The sequence below is a fragment of the Schistocerca serialis genome, chromosome 8 (assembly GCF_023864345.2).
Source record: "Schistocerca serialis cubense isolate TAMUIC-IGC-003099 chromosome 8, iqSchSeri2.2, whole genome shotgun sequence".
Taxonomy (NCBI): Eukaryota; Metazoa; Arthropoda; class Insecta; order Orthoptera; family Acrididae; genus Schistocerca; species Schistocerca serialis.
In genome coordinates, this window is record NC_064645.1 from 576,915,806 (window position 1) to 576,940,071 (window position 24,266).

Genomic DNA, 24,266 nt, shown 5'->3' on the forward strand with positions numbered 1-24,266 from the left:
AAAGAGACTTACCAAAGATCAATGTATTCTGTGCCATATTCTGTACAAAGGTTTATGGACTATTTTTATTTGCAGAAAGAACTGTAATGGGACTCACATACCTGGACATGTAGGAACAATGGCTGTTCCCTCAAGTTATGGAAAATTCCCAGGACTTCATTTTCCAACAGAATGGAGCTCTCCCTCCCATTGGCATCATGATGTAAGATGCTTTTTGAATGACTCCCTTCCTCAGCACTGGATTGGTCTCAAGGAACTTCAGGACCTGGCTCTGCACTTCTGGCCACTGAGACTATTTCTTATGGGATTATGTAAAGGAAGCTGTTTATGTCCTGCTTCTACCAAACAGTCTGAACGATCTGCAGAACTGGATCACTGCTGCCATGCACTCAGTAACACCAGATACACTTTTGCGTGTGTGGGACGAGTTTGGCTACTGCGTCTATGTTTGCCATGCTGCCAATGTTGCTCACAATGAACATTTGTCACGTTTCTCATTATTAAATAATTATTAAAAACTAATTAATTGCAAATTATTACAAGTTATTAAACTGATATCAAACATTATAAACAGAAGCTTTGAAACTTCCTCCTTTCATTGGTATAAAGCTTGTTCATTTTGGATTTGCACTGAAATAAATGCGAAATTTTGAAAATGGGTCCATTATTTGGAATAACCCTGTATATTATCAAACAAAATTATGATCATTCTGTATTGAACAGCCCACATACATTTATCAATAATACAAATTCTATCACACTTTTCTTAAGTACTGATGCTATTTTCTACTCTGAAAATGACTCTATTGAGGATAACATTCTTGAGTTACATCTGCTGAGGTTTCTTCAATCCAGCATCCTTTAAGAATATGGGAGAGCTGTTCAATAATGAATAAGCAATGGCACTGAATGCAGAGGACTACAACTGGACTAACAAAATCTTATAAAAATGTTCCACTAAGTGAAACTGTCATCCATTGGTTAATGTACAGAAGCTGAAAATTTAGCAAATTCTGTAAATACCCTGTGGCTAGCATAATATTCTGGGTGGCAAGTATACAATTTTGTGCTAATAATAATGCCTTGCTGATCAATAAAATACACATATACATATTTCAGAGTCACTGGGACTGAGTAAAAGCTTTCAAGTAAAATAGATCAGTTCTTTTTCAATTGCAAGCTCTTTTGTTGAGAGAATTTACGGCATCCAAAATTGCATGGAGTCTCACTTTCAGATCACTTAGGTTTTGCAACTTTATATCAAATAGGAAGTACAAGAATCTCAGCTCACAATGGCACTTCATTTCCAGGAGAGCTTAGATGATGATCTGCGCAGTGGTTGGCCAAGATGTATCACTAGTCCAGAAATCATTGCAAAAGTGCACAAAATGGTCATGGAGGATTGCCGATTGAAAGTGCGTGAAACTGCATGTCATCTGAAAAGGTATATCACATTTTAACAGCAGAATTATAAACGAAAAAATTATCTGCACGATGGGTGCCACGACTCTTGATGCTGGATGAAAAACGCATGAGAATGGACATATCGGAACAATGTTTGGCCTATTTTAGGAGAAACGATCCATTGTGTCAGGTGAACTTCTAAGTAATTTGTCAGTTGAAGACATGGCCCAATCCAAGCATCTCCTTAGACACTGTTCACCTCACATGTTATATGCTTCTAAGTACTGATGACGTTAACTAATGGTTGCTTATGTTTATTCTAATCTCAAACTGAAGATGTTAAGCACACCATCAGAATTATGGGTTCTAATTTCCCAGATAATGTGTCTAATATATCTAAGCATAAATGTTTTAACTAGAGTAATCCGTAAACCATCCAAAATCAGAGTGGTATCTTTCTTGCAAACAGCCACCAGCCTTGTCCCCTCTAGTGTCGTAGAATGAACTTGTAATCATTATGCGAGACATAAAAATAGACCTGCACCTAGTATTGCTCTGTATACAATTTAAGAAGTGTGTTTTGTTCTAATATGATTATTATACTTCTGGATCCAACACATAACACCACCCACATCCACACCCTAATAGACACACTGAAGAACCAAAGAAACTGGTACACCTGCCTAATATTGTGTAGGGTCCCCACGAGCACACAGAAGTGCCACAACACAACATGGCATGGTCTCAACTAAAGTCTGAAATAGTGCTGGAGGGAACTGACACCATGAATCCTGCAGGGCTGTCCATAAATCCATAAGGGTGCGACGGGGTGGAGTTCTCTTCTGAACAGCATGTTGCAAGGCATCCCACATATGCTCAATAATGTTCATGTCTGGGCAGTTTGGTGACCAGTGGAAGTGTTTAACCTCAGAAGAGTTTTCCTGGGGTGTCACATTGTCCTGCTGGAATTTCCCAAGTCCATCGAATGCACAGTGGACGTGAATGGATGCAGGTTATCAGACCTGTCAGAGCTGTATCTAGACGCCCCACACCATTACAGAGACTCCACCAGCTTGAACAGTTCCCTGCCGACATGCAGAGTCTGTGGATTCATGAGGTTGTCTCCACATCTGTGCAATTTGAAATGAGGCTCGTCCAACCAGGCAATGTGTTTCCAGTCATCAAGAGTCCAATGTTGGTTTTGATGGGCCCAGGTGAGGCGTAAAGATTTGTGTCGTGCAGTCATCAAGGGTAAATGAGTGGGCCTCGAGCTCCGAACGCCCATATCGATGATGGTTCATTGAATGATTTGCATGCTGGTGCTTGTTGATGGTCCAGCATTGAAATCTGCAGCAATTTGTGGAGGTGTTGCAGTTCCACCATACTGAATGATTCTCTTCAGTTGTAATTGGTCCCGTTCTTGCACGGTATTTTTCTGGCCGCAATGATATCGGAGATTTGAGGTTTTACTGGATTCCTGATATTCATGGTACACTTGTGAAATGGTCATATGGTAAAATCCCCACTTCACTGCTACCTCAGTGATGCTGTGTTCCATCGCTCGGACACCAACTTCAACACCACGTTCAAACTTACTTAAATCTTGATAACCTGCCATTGTAGTAGCAGTAATTGATCTAACAACTGTGCCAGATGCTTGTTGTCTTATATAGGCAATGCTGACTGCATTACCGTATTCTGCCAGTTTACATATCCCTGTATTTGAATACGCATGCCTATTCCAGTTTCTTTGTCCCTTCAGTGTATAATGAAAATGAAGAGGACAGAGAGTTATTTGCACCATCAGACTTCTGCTCCTGGTCTTTCTGCCTGTGATGAGATATTCTTACTGTACTCTTTGCAGAAATATAGAGAAAAATCTCACCTAATAATGTACAGCAACTTTAAACAAGTCAACGATGATGCCTTAGAAAAGGGTAGTTCAGAAATACCATGGCAGGATATAAGCAGTGAGCTGGAATTAGATAGCAAAATCCAGGAATTCAGTTGCACAACTACTGTACTGCACAGAAACAATGCCTCTCAATGTTCAGTTAAAGTAAAGAGAGCTCTTGCTCCATGGCTGATTATGGAACTACACCAGATAATGAATAAATGAGCCTCTGCATACAGATGGTCCAAGTGAAATCCAGCCTCTGACCTTTACGGTTATGGGCCAAAATGATGCACACCATGGACAAAGCCAAAAATCAGGCATACACATTCTATTGTTTGCAGGCAATTGAACAATGGAAAGAAAACTGTGCAGTTGGGTCATAATAAAGATGAAAATTTAATAATTTTCAAGCGTCGGCAGACAAATTAAAGAACTTTTTCGCAACAGGACTCCGCTCTCAATTTACAATAAATTACCAGACACAAGGTGGCACTGGTTTTCTCAGAGATTTTCAAACTCTCTCTTGTTGGTGGTACACATAATACTGAGTGGAAACAAAGATTAATTTGCGTAATTCCTTTTTTTGTCAAGTGACTATAAGCCAATCAGCATTTATCCACAATACCTAACACCTTGGAGTACATTGTTTACGAACAGTTGATGGATTAGCTTAGAACATCAATGGTAAATATCACGTCTTCCAAAAAACCATAACTCAGCAACTGCAATAATCAAAGCAAAATTATGACACCAAACCTACCACGCAAAGGCATAGAGAAACCATACTGACTCCACTTATTTTCAGGAAGACTTTTAATATTGCTGATATTGATACAGTACTTATCTAAATGAAACAGTTAAAATTTCTCAAACAGTGTAATACTGTGGATTGACAGATACCTTAAAAACAGATACCAACAAACTGCCTGTGGGTTATCATCATCATCATCATCATCATCATCATGATCGAAACCTGTAATCTCAGAGGTCTGCTACGTTTCAGTCCTTGTACCACTGCTTTTCTCGCTGCATGTCAATGATGTTTCATCTGTGCTACAGTCTTGTAACTATCACTTAGTTGCTGATGACAACAGATTGTAAGTAAGTGCAAGCAATAAGAACACTGAGACTTCTTTTGTAGAAGCTGCTGTTGTATTAAGTATGAATGACAACTTTTGTTCAGTGAGAGGCCAGATACTGAACCTAGGTTTTTAACTAAACTCTAAGAAGCCACAAACCTTCCTCATATCCCAATAGGAATTGATCAGCAAACTTTTCATGAAACCATTCCTTCTATACTCCTTCACAAATATCTTAGTACTATCTTTGATCATCATTCAAACTGGACAGAACAAACTATCTCATTATGCAGGAAATCTCTCTCGTCTACATGCAATTTAATAATTTAGAAATATTTTTCCACCTAAAATTAAACAAAAAATTGTACAGTCTTAAGTTGTGCTAAAATTTACTCCTGTGAAGTAGTTTAACACAGCACAAGCACTAAAAACTTCAGATGACTCAAGCTAGGCAAAACTACTTCCATAAGATGAGTGTAACATTTGGCTGTTTGAAAACATCAGTTCTTCCATTGCTCAGTGAAACTAAATCTAACCTGATAGGTAACATTATTTTCAAACACTTCATTTTCTCCAATTGCTTCCTAGTCATAAGTGTCCTCGGTATTTTTCTTCACGTATCAAGTACCAATCATCATTCAAAAACTGCAACCCAAGTTTTGGATACGTCCAGCATCTTGGCTGTACCTAGGCATGACACTAATGTTTTCCTCATCTTGTCTCCATTTCAGCCATACAGCTCTGAAAGAATGTGAACTGCATCTTATCCAATCACAATGATGACTGAGCACATGCAAAAGAAGGAATATGAAGAGGTATGACTGACCTTACAAAATGGACCCTGAGAGAAAACCTAAGTCGATCATGTAATGGAAGTTAGTCTCATGTCTTTAAGCTTCTGCAGCAAAAGAAATGGTGTGTGCAGGTATCCGCCCTCTAAGAATGAATGATTATGCACACGTTTGCCAAAATATTATAAATGTTGTGTCTTTGATCACACTGAGTAGGTACATAATTTTAAATATATCTAAAAACAAAGGTGATGTGACTTACCAAACGAAAGTGCTGGCAGGTCGATTGACGCACAAACAAACACAAACATCCGCTCCCGGGATTGGAATGACTCCTTACTCTCTCCCTTAAAACCCACATCCTTTCGTCTTTCCCTCTCCTTCCCTCTTTCCTGATGAAGCAACTGTTTGTTGCGAAAGCTTGAATTTTGTGTGTATGTTTGTGTTTGTTTGTGTGTTTATCAACCTGCCAGCACTTTCGTTTGGTAAGTCACATCATCTTTGTTTTTAGATATATTTTTCCCACGTGGAATGTTTCCCTCTATTATATACATAATTTTAAATATAGAGTTCTCTCCATTGTTTAGCAGAGGGCCACCAGAAAAGTGCATGCACAAAAACTGATGAGAAAACTTTCTGAATTTCATGCTGCAACAGGAACAGAAAATGTGACTCACCTGGGAAAGACTTTGCAGCTTATGCACTGCTGTCACATAGTGAAACAGCTATAACAGACTAAGCACCCATCTAAAATACAAGTAAACAGAGTGGTCAACTCCATATCAAATCTATGTAAATCAAGTAACAGAAGATAGACTGCACAGGAAACTGACACACAATCCCCTATCAACAGTAGCCAGGAATTGGCATTGTTCATAGCCTGGTGTCAGTTACTTGGGATTATACTGCCAGGGAGAAGAGTGTCACATTTTGACAGCATTCCAGCAATAATTAGTACAGAGGTTCTTGAGAACCAACATCTTGGCTTAATGAATTTCACAGTCAACATGATACTACAAAAGGCATTAGAGGCAGCAGCTGCAAAGAAACTTAGGAGACAGATCTTTCAAATGGGTCATGATGTACACAAAGATGCGGTGAATGTTAAATGAACTTGAGTTACAGCAACTTTTTGCAAGTGAAGCTGAACATTCATGAAGCTTAAACATAGGCAATATAACTGACCCAGCCACAAGACATGAAGGCACTTCCCCATCACATGCCGAATAACAACAGATGAAGTTGTAATCTCCATCTGAGGGGAGAGAATGTGGGGATCATCTGCATCCACTTCTCATGCTGTGGGAACTGGTGACAGAAGAGTAATTCCTGTTGTAGCTATGACTGCAATAGAATGCTTCCCACTGTGTCAGCTGTCCAAAAAGCTTCTGAAAAAAGGTTATAATAAAGATGATGATGACTATCATGACATCACTACCATACCTACAGTAGCAACAGATGCCCATTTAGCTTTAACATCATCTGCAGATCCTCTGTTATTTCCATATGAAGTTGAATGTGGTGACCATGGTAGTACTGGAGAATATAAAAATTGCAAAACAGTGAAAATCAGAACTTCCTGTCTAATAGAAGAAATATTTACAGCATTTTGAACCCTTCTAGAATGATATTCAGTTACTTTATATTAACTGAGAAATGTATGTCCAGGTAAGTTGACTGGAGAATCCCAATGTACTGCAAATTGTTCTCAGATATGTGATCAGAGGTGGGCATCCTAAAGGGAAATCTTTGTGCCACAAGCTCCTCTTCTCCCCAATCCTATTCAATACCTCCTCATTAGTTACGTGACCTACCCACCTAATCTCCAACATTCTTCTGTAGCACCACATTTCGAAAGCTTCTATTCTCTTCTTGTCCAAACTATTTATTGTCCATGTTTCACTTCCATACATGGCTACACTCCATACAATTACTTTCAGAAACGACTTCCTGACACTTAAATCAATACTCGATGTTAACAAATTTCTCTTCTTCAGAAACGCTTTCCTTGCCATTGCCATTGCCAGTCTACATTTTATATCCTCTCTACTTCGACCATCATCAGTCATTTTGCTCCCCAAATAGCAAAACTCATTTACTACTTTAAGTGTCTCATTTCCTAATCTAATTCCTTCAGCATCACCCGACTTAATTCGACTACATTCCATTATCCTCGTTTTGCTTTTGTTGGTGTTCATCTTATATCCTCCTTTCAAGACACTATCCATTCCATTCAACTGCTCTTCCAAGTCCTTTGCTGTCTCCGACAGAATTACAATATCATCGGCGAACCTCAAAGATTTTATTTCTTCTCCATGGATTTTAATACCTAATCCGAATTTTTCTTTTGTTTCCTTTACTGCTTGCTCAATATACAGATTGAATATCATCGGGGAGAGGCTACAACCCTGTCTCACTCCCTTCCCAACCACTGCTTTTCTTTCATGCCCCTCAACTCTTATAACTGCCATCTGCTTTCTGTACAAATTGTAAATAGCCTTTTGCTCTCTGTATTTTACTCCTGCCACCTTAAGAGTTTGAAAGAGAGTATTCCAGTCAACATTGTCAAAAGCTTTCTCTAAGTCTACAAATGCTAGAAATGTAGGTTTGCCTTTCCTTAATCTATTTTCTAAGATAAGTCATAAGGTCAGTATTGCCTCACGTGTTCCAACATTTCTACAGAATCCAAACTGATCTTCCCCGAGGTCGGCTTCTACCAGTTTTTCCATTCGTCTGTAAAGAATTCGCGTTAGGATTTTGCAGCTGTGACTTATTAAACTGATAGTTCGGTAATTTTCACATCTGTCAATACCTGCTTTCTTTAGGATTGGAATTATTATATTCTTCCTGAAGTCTGAGTGTATTTCGCCTGTCTCATACATCCTGCTCACCAGATGGTAGAGTTTTGTCAGGACTGGCTCTCCCAAGGCTGTCAGTAGTTCTAATGGAATGTTGTCTACTCCCGGGGCCTTGTTTCGACTCAGGTCTTTCAGTGCTCTGTCAAACTCTTCACGCAATATCACATCTCCCATTTCATCTTCATCTACATCCTCTTCCATTTCCATAATATTGTCCTCAAGTACATCGCCCTTGTATAGACCCTCTATATACTCCTTCTAACTTTCTGCTTTCCCTTCTTTGCTTAGAACTGGGTTTCCATCTGAGCTCTTAATATTCATACAAGTGTCTCTCTTTTCTCCAAAGGTCTCTTTAATTTTCCTGTAGGCAGTATCTATCTTACCCTAGTGAGATAAGCCTCTACATCCTTACATTTGTCCTCTAGCCATGCCTGCTTAGCCATTTTGCACTTCCTGTCGATCTCATTTTTGAGATGTTTGTATTCCTTTTTGCCTGCTTCATTTACTGCATTTTTATATTTTCTTCTTTCATCAATTAAATTCAATGTATCTTCTGTTACCCAAGGATTTCTACTAGCCCTCGTCTTTTTACCTATTTGATCCTCTGCTGCCTTCACTACTTCATCCCTCAGAGGTACCCATTCTTCTTCTACTGTATTTCTTTCCCCCATTCCTGTCAACTGTTCCCTTATGCTGTCCCTGAAATTCTGTACAACCTCTGGTTTAGTCAGTTTATTCAGGTCCCATCTCCTTAAATTCCCACCTTTTTGCAATTTCTTCAGTTTTAATCTACAGTTCATAACCAATAGATTGTGGTCAGAGTCCACATCTGCCCCTGGAAATGTCTTACAATTTAAAACCTGGTTCCTAAATCTCTGTCTTACCATTATATAATCTATCTGATACCTTTTAGTATCTCCAAGATTCTTCCATGTATACAACCTTCTTTTATGATTCTTGAACCAAGTGTTAGCTATGATTAAGTTATTCTCTGTGCAAAATTCTACCAGACGGCTTCCCCCAATCCATATTCACCTACTATGTTTCCTTCTCTCCCTTTTCCTACTCTCGAATTCCAGTCACCCAAGACTATTAAATTTTTGTCTCCCTCCACTACCTGAATAATTTCTTTTATCACATCATAAATTTCTTCAATTTCTTCGTCATCTACAGAGCTCGTTGGCATATAAGAAGTGGATAGTTCCTGTGAATTATTATGGGTGGAGGTTACACTAAACAACCGAACTAGGTTAATAATTAGCTCCTTTTACCGGCCTCCCGACTCAGCAGCGTTAGTGGCAGGACAACTGAGAGAAAATTTGGAATACATTTCACATAAATTTTCTCAGCATGTTATAGTCTTAGGTGGAGATTTCAATTTACCAGATATAGACTGGGACACTCAGATGTTTAGGACGGGTGGTAGGGACAGAGCATCGAGTGACATTATACTGAGTGCACTATCCGAAAATTACCTCGAGCAAATAAACAGAGAACCGACTCGTGGAGATAACATCTTGGACCCACTGATAACAAACAGACCCGAACTTTTCGACTCTGTATGTACAGAACAGGGAATCAGTGATCATAAGGCCGTTGCAGCATCCCTGAATATGGAAGTTAATAGGAATATAAAAAAAGGGAGGAAGGTTTATCTGTTTAGCAAGAGTAATAGAAGGCAGATTTCAGACTACCTAACAGATCAAAACGAAAATTTCTGTTCCGACACTGACAATGTTGAGTGTTTATGGAAAAAGTTCAAGGCAATCGTAAAATGCGTTTTAGACAGGTACGTGCCTAGTAAAACTGTGAGGGACGGGAAAAACCCACCGTGGTACAACAACAAAGTTAGGAAACTACTGCGAAAGCAAAGAGAGCTCCACTCCAAGTTTAAATGCAGCCAAAACCTCTCAGACAAACAGAAGCTAAACGATGCCAAAGTTAGCGTAAGGAGGGCTATGCGTGAAGCGTTCATTGAATTCGAAAGTAAAATTCTATGTACCGACTTGACAGAAAATCCTAGGAAGTTCTGGTCTTACGTTAAATCAGTAAGTGGCTCGGAACAGCATATCCAGACACTACGGGATGATGATGGCATTGACACAGAGGATGACACGCGTAAAGCTGAAATACTAAACACCTTTTTCCAAAGCTGTTTCACAGAGGAAGACCGCACTGCAGTTCCTTCTCTAAATCCTCGCACAAACGAAAAAATGGCTGACATAGAAATAAGTCTCCAAGGAATAGAAAAGCAACTGGAATCACTCAATAGAGGAAAGTCCACTGGACCTGACGGGATACCAATTCGATTCTACACAGAGTACGCAAAAGAACTTGCCAGAGCACAGATAGTCCCAGTCTTCAAGAAGGGTCGTCGAGCAGATGCGCAAAACTATAGACCTATGTCTCTTATGTCGATCTCTTGTAGAATTTTAGAACATGTTTTTTGCTCGCGTATCATGTCATTTCTGGAAACCCAGAATCTACTATGTAGGAATCAACATGGATTCCGGAAACAGCGATCGTGTGAGACCCAACTCGCCTTATTTGTTCATGAGACCCAGAAAATATTAGATACAGGCTCCCAGGTAGATGCTATTTTTCTTGACTTCCGGAAGGCGTTCGATACAGTTCCGCACTGTCGCCTGATAAACAAAGTAAGAGCCTACGGAATGTCAGACCAGCTGTGTGGCTGGATTGAAGAGTTTTTAGCAAACAGAACACAGCATGTTGTTATCAATGGAGAGACGTCTACAGACGTTAAAGTAACCTCTGGCGTGCCACAGGGGAGTGTTATGGGACCATTGCTTTTCACAATATATATAAATGACTTAGTAGATAGTGTCGGAAGTTCCATGCAGCTTTTCGCGGATGATGCTGTAGTATACAGAGAAGTTGCAGCATTAGAAAATTGTAGCGAAATGCAGGAAGATCTGCAGCGGATAGGCACTTGGTGCAGGGAGTGGCAACTGACCCTTAACATAGACAAATGTAATGTATTGCGAATACATAGAAAGAAGGATCCTTTATTGTATGATTATATGATAGCGGAACAAACACTGGTAGCAGTTACTTCTGTAAAATATCTGGGAGTATGCATGCGGAACGATTTGAAGTGGAATGATCATATAAAATTAATTGTTGGTAAGGCGGGTACCAGGTTGAGATTCATTGGGAGAGTCCTTAGAAAATGTAGTCCATCAACAAAGGAGGTGGCTTACAAAACACTCGTTCGACCTATACTTGAGTATTGCTCATCAGTGTGGGATCCATACCAGATCGGTCTGACGGAGGAGATAGAGAAGATCCAAAGAAGAGCGGCGCGTTTCGTCACAGGGTTATTTGGTAACCGTGATAGCGTTACGGAGATGTTTAATAAACTCAAGTGGCAGACTCTGCAAGAGAGGCGCTCTGCATCGCGGTGTAGCTTGCTCGCCAGGTTTCGAGAGGGTGCGTTTCTGGATGAGGTATCGAATATATTGCTTCGCCCTACTTATACCTCCCGAGGAGATCACGAATGTAAGATTAGAGATATTAGAGCGCGCATGGAGGCTTTCAGACAGTCGTTCTTCCCGCGAACCATACGCGACTGGAACAGGAAAGGGAGGTAATGACAGTGGCACGTAAAGTGCCCTCCGCCACACACCGTTGGGTGGCTTGCGGAGTATCAATGTAGATGTAGATGTAGATAAACTTGTACTACTGTAGTAGGCATGGGCTTCGTGTCTACCAGTTACACTAATGCGACCATAATCTATGTTTGGCATCAACATGCAATAACCACTCACAGATAGTGGGTGGCAGCACTAGACATGGATTATATACAAAGCATGCCGAGGGGATGTGAAAAACAGTGTAGTCATTGTTGTAAAGCTGAAACAGGGTAATTTATCTGACATCCAAATGGGGATGGTCATTAACCCTAACATATTTATTACTACTATTATTATTATGCACTGTTCACATACTATGCATATTGCAATGCTGATTCATTAAGGTTGTCTCATAATGTGTAAGAGATGTAAGGCAAAAGAAACAAATAATGTAACGAAGAGTCATATTATGGCATTTCATCCAAGATCTAATATCGATTATCATACACAAATGAAACTCTATTGGTACAATTCCTACATTATCTGGTGGATAGCAAGCTAGATATTAACAAAAAGCTGAAATAATCAAAAATATTTTTTCAGTACAAGTGAGCAATAAGAATACTATATAAAATAGCTGCACACACATTTGTTCGGTCTTTATCAAAGACTTTTGTATTCTTACACTTATTTCCCATTATATTTACTGTTAATGATATTTCATAGTAATAATACATTAATTTAGTTGAACTTCATCATTTTCTTCATGTGGATACCACAGTCATATATCTGTCACAGGACATTTTGAAGTTTTCCACCTCTGCTGTTTTTCGTAAGTATTAAATTTATAGTATCTTTCACGATTGGCCAATTTCAGCCTTCCAGGCCATTTTCAATTGCAGTAGGTGTCGATGTGTTGAAATCTCAGATTGTGTATACCCACCAGTTAATAATAGGATAACTGTACAACACATCAATGCCTTCTGCACTTGAAAATAGCCTGCAAGGCTGAAATCGGCCAGTCGGGAAAGATATAATAAATTTAATACCTATGAAAGACAGGTGAGGTGCAAAACTTCAAAATGTCCTATAGCTCAGCTTTGGTTCATACACTTACAATGGAAGCAACAAAAATAGATTTCCCAGAGACAATGTCTCCTTGCTTTGAGTTCCTAGTAGAATTCTGTATTCTGGTGCGAACATTTTTTAACAAGTCCCCATCACGGATAAAGCAAAAAAGCACTGAAGTTTTTTTTTTCTTTTTTGTTACAGGCCATTATCACTGCAAAGGTAAGTAACTATTACTCTTTGATAATTATTACTGCACTCACTTTATTATTAATCTAGCAGCAGCAGTACAGAATACTTATTTAATGTAACTGAGAAAACAGCAGCATTTTACAAGTTTGAGCCTACTTGCCAATTTTACGAAGTTAAATTTAGTCCCTGTAAGTGCAAAGACTATATGACAGTGTAGTGACAGTTTTCAACGAATAAAGCATACAGACTGAGCTCGTACCAACTGCTGCTCTGCATTTAAGAAACACTTTGGCTTTTTTCACATTTCCAAAGGCTCTCTTTCACGATGAGATGTATGGAACATGATAAATGAATTGATTCAGGCCACTTTAAAATTGTGCAATCAACTGAGACTCAAACTTGGATCCTAAACTGTGGAAGTTTGACTATGAGGTTAATATATATTGTCACGTATGTGTCCCACTCTGGTATTTGGCTTTGTGGAAGATGAATGCCACCAGAGGTTATGGACCTAGGATGGCTGTCAGAGGGCACAGTCTCAGTGTAACATTGCGCTCACAGCATGAGTGCACCACTTGTCTCACTGTACGAATACGCTGGCCAATGGTGTTCTTTGCAGCCAATATAAATATGGCCACCCAGCAAATGGTCGGCGAGTTCTGTACTTGTGTCTGATATTGTCAATTACTATCATGACTATACTTCGGACTACTGGATAACAACCTTGCTTCGTCAGATTGTCTCTCTCTTTGCTCTTGACCTGTTGACACATAACTACAGCTAAGGTTTTCACTTTGTACTTCATTGTTCACATAGGTTGATTTGGTCCTGAAACTGTCTGTGTCCTGTCCACCACCAATCAGCTGTGTTCAGCTTGGCTCCTGCTAGGTGTCATGTTCTCTTCCACAGGTGGCTCCAAGTGTTTCTCTCCTGGATTCTGATACAAGTGCTGATACCTGGCTACTAGCAGATATAGCATTGGGAATAAGGAAAACAAAAGTTGTTCGGTAGCATGGACACTAAACTGATTTGCCTGCTGGAGTAACAGCAGCAGCTATGCAACAGCAGCAGCTTCAGATAGACTTGTTATAAAAGTCGCTTCAGGTTCAGGCAGACAGATTCCGAGCAAATGAGGAAGCTTTGCTCCAGATCTCAGCACCCTGTGCAGAAAATGTATCCATTCGTCCTCCACCGTCTCCACCTTTCAGAGATGCTGCGGAGGACTGGGACACATATTTGCATCGAGTCAAATAACATTTCACGCTGTTTCAAGTCACGGGTGATTCACTACAGTGATCGTTATTTCTGTCTTGGGAGTCATCGGGCACAATTTTCCATCTCCACAAAGTAGCACCTCTGTCTGAGAACGTCGTGCTCTTCTTTTAGGAGATATACTCACTGTGGACTAATTATTATTCACTGATATATCATGTGGTTGTTTCCAGGCTTGAGTTTCACCAATATTGTAAAGAGCCTTGAGAATCATATTGCTCCTGGGTCACTGAATTGCAATGTCTCAGCTGCAAATGCTGTTTCACTTGCTCCAATCAAGAGTGCAAGGCTTCTTACGCAGACTCCTTGATTTAGGATGTTGTGGTTCAGCTGGGAGCTGACTCTGAGGCTTGCACAGTAGTGGTGAAACTGAATAATCTATCACTGGAGGACTTCTTGTGCATCGTCCACTTGGTCGAGATTGCGCAGGCTGCTAGCAAATGACTGAAGGCAAGGCCATAAGTCATGGCAGTGAACATGCCACCACATGTTCCACACCCATGCAGCAAATGTACGGTGACTATCAGGTTGCAGCAACATTGTGAGTCATCATTGTCCGATGACTCTATGGCGTCCAACTATCTGGTCACTCCTCACTGATGGTCACAGGGACTACTCCCTTCATGCCCACAGTATTTTTCTGCTGACTCCCAAACAGACTGACTGAACTGCTGTGGGTCCTTCACACACAGTGGCAATGAGGGGCATCCCTACCTAGTGTGTAAAAGTTGCAGGGGCTCTTAAGAGCAGGGAATGTGAATGAGCATGTGTTTGAAAATCAATGCCTTTAAAAAAAAGGTAGTTTAAGACAATCATGTATGTGATTAACACATTGTGATATTTTTCACTGTGAAAAATGTATGATAAGTGTAAAATTGAGACATCCCAAACCATAGCGAGAAGTCATTAGTACAATACATGGAACATGCAATTAAAGAAACCAAACCAAATATGCTGACTCTGGGCTAAAAATAATACCTCAAAGATGATGTCCTGGTACCCGTAGCAAAATGTTGAGCCAAAAGGATTGGTCGTGTTTGTTGAACTTGCCCTGTTTAGAACCACAGGTCGCTCACTTGGTTTAAGCTGCTCTGATATTGTGTCCCATTTAGTGTACGCAGATATCTGTAGACACAGAAAGGAAATTACTATTGATGACATTGAAATAAAGAATTTATGCTTTACATTGAAGCTGTTCCTTGCGTAAATAGTGTCATTCATAAAACTATGTCTGACCGTTACTGGGATTGGAGACACATCTATTAGCTGCCTGCTTCCTTCAGACCCATGCCTTGAATCTGGTGGCAATGTCAGGTGAAATTCACAGCGATGATACCTGTACAGTGAAACAATGTGGCTCAGACACAGGAATTTCCTGATTAACGTTTATTATAAAACTGGGCTTCACAGTTAAAATAGATGAGGTGGGTCTCAATTATTGTCTACTCCATGCAAATTAATTAAACAAATACAACTAATCATTTCAGCTTACTAAATAAATTAGTTTTAGGACCAAAGACTAATAAAATATTTTGTTACCATGTATTTGTTTATCCCGTATGCATTCCTATGCCATCGATCCGAATGTGATGAAACTTTGGTGAGTCATCGTGCATATGCCCATGAAGGTTTCTGAATTAGTACATCCATTTTATGATACGTGGCATGTGAGTTATTTCAACAAATGAGTGTATTTCATATGGTTTATCAGCAGTTTGTGTGTTTTCAGAATATAAGAGCACACACATGACATTATTGGATTGAACCAAACACAAACATCAACATTTCAGTTCATATATTAACATTACAGGAGGAGTTTATTGCAAAACTCCAACTGCCAATTGACATTAGATAATAGATATCACAAACATGCTCTCTTCTTTCTCCAAGTGGATTTGCAACAGTTATTACACAGCATCATTTTTTCTGTCAAATCATTTATGCCAGCTAATCTACAAACAACTGGTCAATCTATGCATTAAGCATAAAAGACAAAGGCAACATGAGCTTCAGGAACAGACAAGCAACAGGAAGCAAAACTGGAAATCATTTGAGTACAAAATGCTTGAGCCTGCTCATCTGAAAGAGATGAGAAACAGGAAGAAAGGATGGAATCCATTTGAGTATGCAGTGCTAGATCTAGATGAACACTGTACACTGATTTACATACATCTTGCTGCAGTCCATTACCATGCTAATAATGTTTACAGTCTTCACTCACATGTGGTTATTGGAAAAAAAATGGATGAATTATGTATGTATTGCAGTGCCCTCAAATTTAAGACTGAAACAACAGAAATGGGCTGTGCGGGTGGAACAGTGAAATTTCCACAATTACTTTCATTATCTGAACCATTATCAATGTTGATATTAGGTGACAAGCCAATCGAAACATTTACTGGCAAACAATGCACATACAGAACAAATTTTTTCTCTGCAACAGAGTGTGCACTAATAGGAAACTTCCTGGCAGATTAAAACTGTTTGCGAGGTCAGAACTTGGACCTGGGACTTTTGTCTTTCGCAGGCAAGTGGTCTACCGATTAAGCTTCCCAAGCAGGACTCATGACCTACACACGCAGTTTTACTTCTGCCAATACCTCATCTCCTACCTTCTCAACTTCAGACAAGTTCTCCTGCATATCTTGCAGAGCTATCTCACCTGGAATAAAGGATATTGTGGTGTGAAAATTTACTCTGGAAACATTCCCCAGCCTGTGGCTATGCCACGTCTCCACGATATCCTTTCTTCAAGGTGTGCTAGACCCATAAAGTATGAAAGAGAATTTCCATGAAGTTTGGAATGTAGGAGATGAGGTACTGGTAGAAGAGAAGCTGGGAGAGTGGGTCATGAATTGTGCAGTCAGTAGAGCACTTGACCAGGAAAAGCAAAGGGCTTTGGTTCAAGTGCCAGTCTGTTACACAGTTTAATCTGGCAGGAAGTTTCGTTTGGAAACACAATTCAATTTCCACGTGAAATTTTTCACTGCAACAAATGTTGTGAATTACACGGCATTCAAAGTGCAGAGGCCAATTTATCACCATGCGAGTTAGTCAGATCACAAACTTTTCCAATTTATTTCATGGGGACCACTGCTGAACAAATAAATCAACATAGTCAGTTCAATATTTAGACTGTACGAGAATTTTGCTGTATTAAAAACTTGATACTATCAACACAACAAATTAATTCGATTGTTGAACTAATGCCAGGTGATGACTACAGAGTTACAATTACAACAGACAAATCACCTGCCAGTCAAGACAAAAGACAGTACAATGCACCAACAACTTATGAAGTGGCGATTATTATAGATGGTGAAGAGTTTAACTGGCATGCCATAATTCTTCATTGCACGAATGGTGATATTCAGTGAGTCTCAGATACTCAATGCTCATACGAAATGTGAGACAGTAATATCTGGCTTTATTCTGGCTTGAAGAAGGGGGATATTATTTCAACATCAAATTTGAAAATGATGAAAACGGATGAACAAGAAAGTCAGTCCCGTAAGTAACCTATTCATATCAACTGATGTTTTATGAAAACACTGAAAATCACATACTGAAACATCGACAATTATTCCATCCATAGCTGTGTTGATGCAAATGCAAAAATTGAAACTGAACAACTACTCTACATTTGATTAAATCAAACCAAGTTGCGTTCTTAAGAGTACATTCTTTTATGTGATGCAGGTGCTAATGATAGCAATGTGAATCCTAATGAACTGGAAAAATTGGTTAAACTACAGCCAATATTTATAAGTCCCTTGCACATGCCATGCAAGAAGCATTGATGTATGTTCACATATATGAGCACCTAGATCTTTTTATTACATCCACATACAATCCTACAAGGGATGAAATAAAAGAACTTCTGTTAACTGGAGAATCATCATTGGATTGTCACAATATTTCCACGTGCGGGTTCAAACAAAAGTTGAAATCTTTAATGGGTTTCTTTGTCGAGTATCGTGTTTCTGGTTAAAAAATGGCTCTGAGCACTATGGGACTCAACATCTTAGGTCATAAGTCCCCTAGAACTTAGAACTACTTAAACCTAACTAACCTAAGGACATCACACACATCCATGCCCGAGGCAGGATTCGAACCTGCGACCGTAACAGTCCTGCGGTTCCGGACTGCAGCGCCAGAACTGCACGGCCACCGCGGCCGGCTTCGTGTTTCTGGAGAAGCACACTGTTGGACATACTCCACTGAATGGCAAGGGATAGCACTGCCACATGCACACATTATATTTGGTTGATCGAAAAAGTGACACCATATGAAATTGATCAAGTCACTCCAGTAGAGGTACCAGATGTTGACACTAAGCCAGATTGATTTGAAGTCATCAACTAAAACTTGATTCATGGCCCATTTGGCTTACTTAATAACAGTTCACTATACATGTCTAATAGGTGTTGTAGTCGTTGTTGTGATCCTCAGACCAAAGACTGGTTTGATGTCGCTCTCCATGCTACCCTATCCCATGCAAGCCTCATCATCTCCAAATAACTAATACAACCTGCATCTTTCTTAATCTGCTTGCTGAATTCATCTATTCATCTGCCTCTACTCATGCTTCCCTCCAGTACTAAACTGCTAATCCCTTGATGTCTCAGAATGTTTCCCATCAACCAATCCCTTCTCCTAGTCAGTCTGCATCACACATTTCTTTTGTACCCAATTTTGTTCAGTACCTCCTCATTAATTACATGATCTACCCATCTAATCTTCAGCGTTCTTTTGTGGCAACACATTTCAAAAGCTTCTATTCTCTTCTTGTCTAAGCTGTTTATCATCCATGTTTCACTTCCATACATGCATACACTCCACACAAATGCTTTCAGGAAAACTTCCTGACACTTAATTTTATACTTCTCTTCTTCAGAAAAACTTTTCTAAGACGTTGCAAGTCAACAATTTATATACACTCTACTTCATACATCATCAATTATTTTGCAACCCAAATAGCAAAACTCATCTACTACTTTAAGTGATCCATTTCCTAATATAATTCCCACAGTATCACCTGATTTAATGTGACTACATTCCCTTACCCTTGTTTTGTTTTTGTTTATGTTCATCTTATATCTCCCTTACAAGGCGATGTCCATTCTATTCAACTGCTCTTCCAAGCCCTTTGCTGTCTCTGACAGAATTAGAGTGCCATCAGCAAACCTCAAAGTTTTTATTTCTTCTTCCAGACCCTTTGCTCCTACTGCAGATTTTTCTTTGGTTTCCTTTATAGCTTGATCAATGTACAGACTGAATAACATCAGCAATAGGCTACAACCATGTCTCACTCCCTTCTCAACCACTGCTTCACTTTCATGCCCCTCAACTCTTATAACTGCTGTGTGGCTTTTGTACAAGTTGTAAATAGCCTTTTTCTCCCTGGATTTTATCCCTGCTATCTTCAGAATTTCGAAGAAAGTACTCTAGTCAAGACTGTCAAAAGCATTCTCTAAGTTGACAAATGCTATAAAAAAAGTTGTAGTGTCAGTATTGCCTTTTTGTGTTCCTACATTTCTCCAGAATCCAAACTGATCTTCCCTGAGGTCAGGTTCTACCAGTTTTTCCATTCTTCTGCAAATAATTCATACCAGTATTTTGCAACCATGGCTTATTAAACTGATAGCTTGATAATATTCACAACTGTCAGCATCTGCTTTCTTTGAAATTGGAATTATTATATTCTTCTTGAAGTCTGGGGTATTTTGCTTGTCTCTTACATCTTGCATACCAGATGGAAGAATCTCACTAGGCTATCAGCAGCTTTTAACAGAATGTTGTTTACTCCCAGGGCCTTGTTTCAATTTAGGTCTTTCAGTGCTCTGTCAAATTATTCTCGCAGTATTATATTTCCCATCTCATCTGGGCTATTTCATCTTCATCTATGTCCTCTTGCTTTTTATAATACTGGCCTCAAGCACATCTCCCTGGTATAGACCATCTATATACTCCTTCCACTTTTCAGCTTTCCCTTCTTTGCTAAAGACTGGTTTTCCATCTGTGCTCTTGATATTCATGCAGCTGCTTCTCTTTCTTCAAAGGCTTCTTTAATTTTACTGCAGGTGATATCTACCTTTCCCTAGTGATATATGCTTCTAAACCCTTACATTTGTCCTCTAGCCATTCCTGCTTAGGCAATTTGCACTTCCTGTCAATCTCATTTTTTAGACATTTGTATCTCCTTTTGCCGTCTTCATTTACTGCATTTTTATATTTTCTCCTTTCATCAATTAAATTCAATATCTCTAGCATCACATAAGGATTTTTACTTGGCCTCATCTTTTTACCCAATTGATTCTCTGCTGCCTTCCCCATTTCATCTCTTAAAGGTACCCATTCATCTTTTACTGCATACCTTTCCCCTATTTTAGTCATCCATTGCCTAATGCTGCCTCTGAAACTTTCAACAACCTCTGATTCTTTCAACTTATCTAGATCCCATCTCCTTAATTTCCTACTTTTTTAATAATTTTTCACTTTTCATCCACAGTTCATAACCAATAAATTGTAGTCAGAATCCATTTCTGGCTCTGAACACGTCTTACCATTTAAAATCTGGTTCCTAAATCTCTGTCTTACCATTATATAATCAATCTGAAAGCTTCCGGTGCCTCCATTCTCTTCCACGTATACAACCTTCTCCCATGATTCTTAAGCCAAGTATTGGCGATGATTAAATTATGCTCTGAGCAAATTTCTTACAGGCGGCTTCCTCTTTCATTCCTTTCCCCCAGTCCATATTTACCTACTACTTCTCCTACTATTGAATTACCATGACTATTAAATTTTCACCACCCTTAACTATCTGAATAATATCTTTTATCTCAACATACATTTCTTCAATCTCTTCATCATTCACAGAACTAGTTGGTACACAAACTTGTGCTACTGTAATGGTGCTGTGGGCTTCATTTCTATCTTGGCATTCACTACACTGTTCATAGTAACTTATCCACATTTCTATTTTATTATTTATTATTAAACCTATTCCTGCATGACCCTGTTTGATTTGTATTTATAACCCTGTATTCAAACAATGGAAAATCCAGGATGAAATGTAAAAATACGACACACACACACACACACACACACACACACACACACACACGAAAACGCATCTTGCACACACGTCTGCAGTCCCAGAGAACTGAAACCACACTGTGAGCAGCAGCACCAGTGCATGATGGGAGTGGCGACTGGGTGGGGGTAAGGAGGAGGCTGGGGTGGGGAGGGGGAGGGATAGTATGGTGGGAGTGGTGGACAGTGAAGTGTTGCAGTTTAGATGGAGGGCAGGAGAGAAGGTGCATAGGGGGGAGGGGTTAAGTAACGGAAAGGAGAGAAATAAAAAGAAATTAAAAGACTGTGTGTGGTGGTGAAATGACGGCTGTGTAGTTTTGGAATGGGAATAGGGTGGGGTCTGGGTGGGTGAGGACGGTGACTAACGAGAAGGTTGAGGGCAGGAGGGTTACGGAAAGTAGGATGTATTGCAGGGAAAGATCTCATCTGCCCAATTCAGAAAATCTGGTGTTGGTGGGAAGGATCCATACGGCAAAAGCTGTGAAGCAGTCATTGAGATGAGGGATGTCATGTTTGACAGCGTGTTCAGCAACAGTGTGGTCCACTTGTTTTATGGCCACAGTTTGTCAGTGGCCATTCATGTGGACAGACAGCTTGTTGGTTCTTATGCCTACATAGAATGCAGCAAATTGGTTGCAGCTTAACTTGTAAATCACATGACTGGTTTCACAGGTAGCCCTGCTTTTGATGGGTAAGGTGATGTTAGTGACCGGACTGGAGTAGGTGGTGGTAGGAGGATGTATGGGACAGGTTTTGCATCTAGGTCTATTACAGGGGTATGAGCCATGAGGTAATGGATTGGGAGCAGGGGTTGTGTAAGGATGGATGAGTATATTGTGTAGGTTCGGTGGATGGCGAATACCATAGTAGGAGGTGTGGGAAGGATAGTGGGCAGGACATTTCTCATTTCAGGGCACAATGCAAGGTAATCAAAACCCTGGCGGAGAATGTAACTCAGTTGCTCCAGTCCCGGATGGTACTGAGTTACGAGGGCAATACTCCTCTGTGGCCGGGCTGTAGGACTTTGGGAAGTGGTGGGAGACTGGAAAGATAAGGCACGGGAGATTCGTTTTTGTACAAGGATGGGAAGATAATAACGGTCAGTGAAGGCTTCAGTGAGACCCTCGGTATTTTTTGAGAGGGACTGCTCGTCACTGCAGATGCGACAACCACAGATGGCTAGGCTGTACGGAAGGGACTTCTTGGTATGGAATGAGTAGCAGCTGTCGAAGTGGAGGTATTGGTGGTTGTTAATATGTTTGATATGGACTGAGGTACTGATGTAGCAATCTCTGAGGTGGAGGTCAACATCTAGGAAGGTGGCTTGTTGGGTTAAGTAGGATCAGGTGAAGCAAATGGGGGAAAGTAGTTGTTATTGTTGTTGTTGTTCTGGAGGAATGTGAATAAGGTGTCCTCACCTTCAATCCGTATAGCAAACATGCCATCAATGAATCTGAACCAGGTGAGGGGTTTAGGATTCTGGGTTTTTAGGAAGGATTCCTCTAGATGGCGCATGAATAGGTTAGCATAGTATGGTGCAATGCAGGTGCCTATAGCATTACCGCAGATTTGTTTGTAAGTAATGCCTTCAAAGGAGAAGTAATTGTGGGTGAGGATATAGTTGGTCATGGAGACTAGGAAGGAGGTTGTTGGTTTGGAATCCATAGGGCATCTTGAAAGGTAGTGTTCGACAGCAGTAAGGCCATGGGAATTAGGAATGTTAGTGTACAGTGAGGTGACGTCAATAGTGACAAGCAGGGCACCGTGTGATAAAGTGACAGGAACTGTGGAGAGTCGGTTGAGGAAATGGTTGGTATCTCTTATATAGGAGGATAGGTTCCGAGTAATATGTTGAAGGTGTTGGTCTACGAGAGCAGAGATTCTCCCAGTGGGGGCACAGTAGCCGGCCACAATGGGGCGTCCTGGGGGGTTGAGTTTATGGACTTTAGGAAGCATGTAGAAGGCGGGAGTGCGGGGAGTGGTCAGTGTAAGTAGAGAGATGGACTCTGGGGAGAGGTTCTGGGATGGGCCTAAGGCTTTGAGTAGTGATTGGAGGTCCTGCTGGATTACTGGAATGGGATCACTGTGGCATGGTTTGTAGGTGGAAGTATCTGACAGCTGATGGAGTCCTTCTGCCACGTAATCTTAACGGTTCAAAACAACGGTGGTGGAGCCTTTGTCTGCAGGTAAGATTATAAGGTCGGGATCAGTTTTTAGATGGTGGACTGCAGGATCTCCCATCACTAATCAAATCCTTAGGCCTATCTCAGAAGACTCTTCCAGTGACTGACTACATTATGACTGAGGTACTTACCCCACTAGTGAACTGAAGTTTACATCAGCACATGAGTTCGCTGGTCAGTAGAAGGATCTAATTATAATTTTATGCCCACGCTGATACTTGAGTTTTGCTTAAACAATCTTGCATACAGCTTCAACTTCTATCTCGGTAGATTTGAGTTTCTCATCTATTGCAACAAATATACCACTTCCATTTCCCGTTAGCCTACCCTTTTCATAGACGATTAAATTTTCCCCAAAATTCTCACTGCTGTCAACTTCAGAAATCAACCAGCTTTTTGTACATGGTATTATGTGAGCTTCACTACCTTTCTGGTGTGCTCTTTGTTGCAAATGTTTTGGGGCAGTGAACCACTAATATTTTAATACTCTCATCTGCAGGGGGGGGGGGGGGGGGGGCGGCATTTTCTTAGATCTTACACTGATACTTCTGGGTCTCCTACAGTTATTTTGTTATCTGGACAAGTGGAGAGTCACCTAATCTGAAAAATCCTTGTGTGCACCTCACACACAGTCAGCCACCTGGTTGGCAGCCTCTGATGTGCAATGCACATCTAAGCCATTCAGGGGGTCTTTACGCTTCTCCAACCTATGGTGCAAGCCTAAGGAAGTCAGAGCCTAGCTTGTCACAGAACCTTGACAGCCTCTGGTTCACATCTTCTGGTTCAAGCCTTCCACTTGACTCAGAACCAGGGGAGAATAATCTATTCTGG

At 40.3% G+C, this 24,266-nt stretch overlaps 1 protein-coding gene across 1 annotated transcript in view; it reads right to left on the reverse strand.

Moving 5' to 3' along the window:
- The window catches only part of LOC126416209 (PHAF1 protein CG7083), a 140,289-nt gene that overhangs the window by 26,398 nt on the left and 89,625 nt on the right, over positions 1-24,266 (reverse strand). Inside the window, exons 9-10 of the mRNA XM_050083800.1 lie at positions 15,391-15,490; positions 15,133-15,279 (exon numbers count right to left, since the gene is read on the reverse strand). Coding sequence (XP_049939757.1) covers positions 15,133-15,279; positions 15,391-15,490 — 247 coding nt within the window. The remainder of the gene's footprint in view (positions 1-15,132; positions 15,280-15,390; positions 15,491-24,266) is intronic.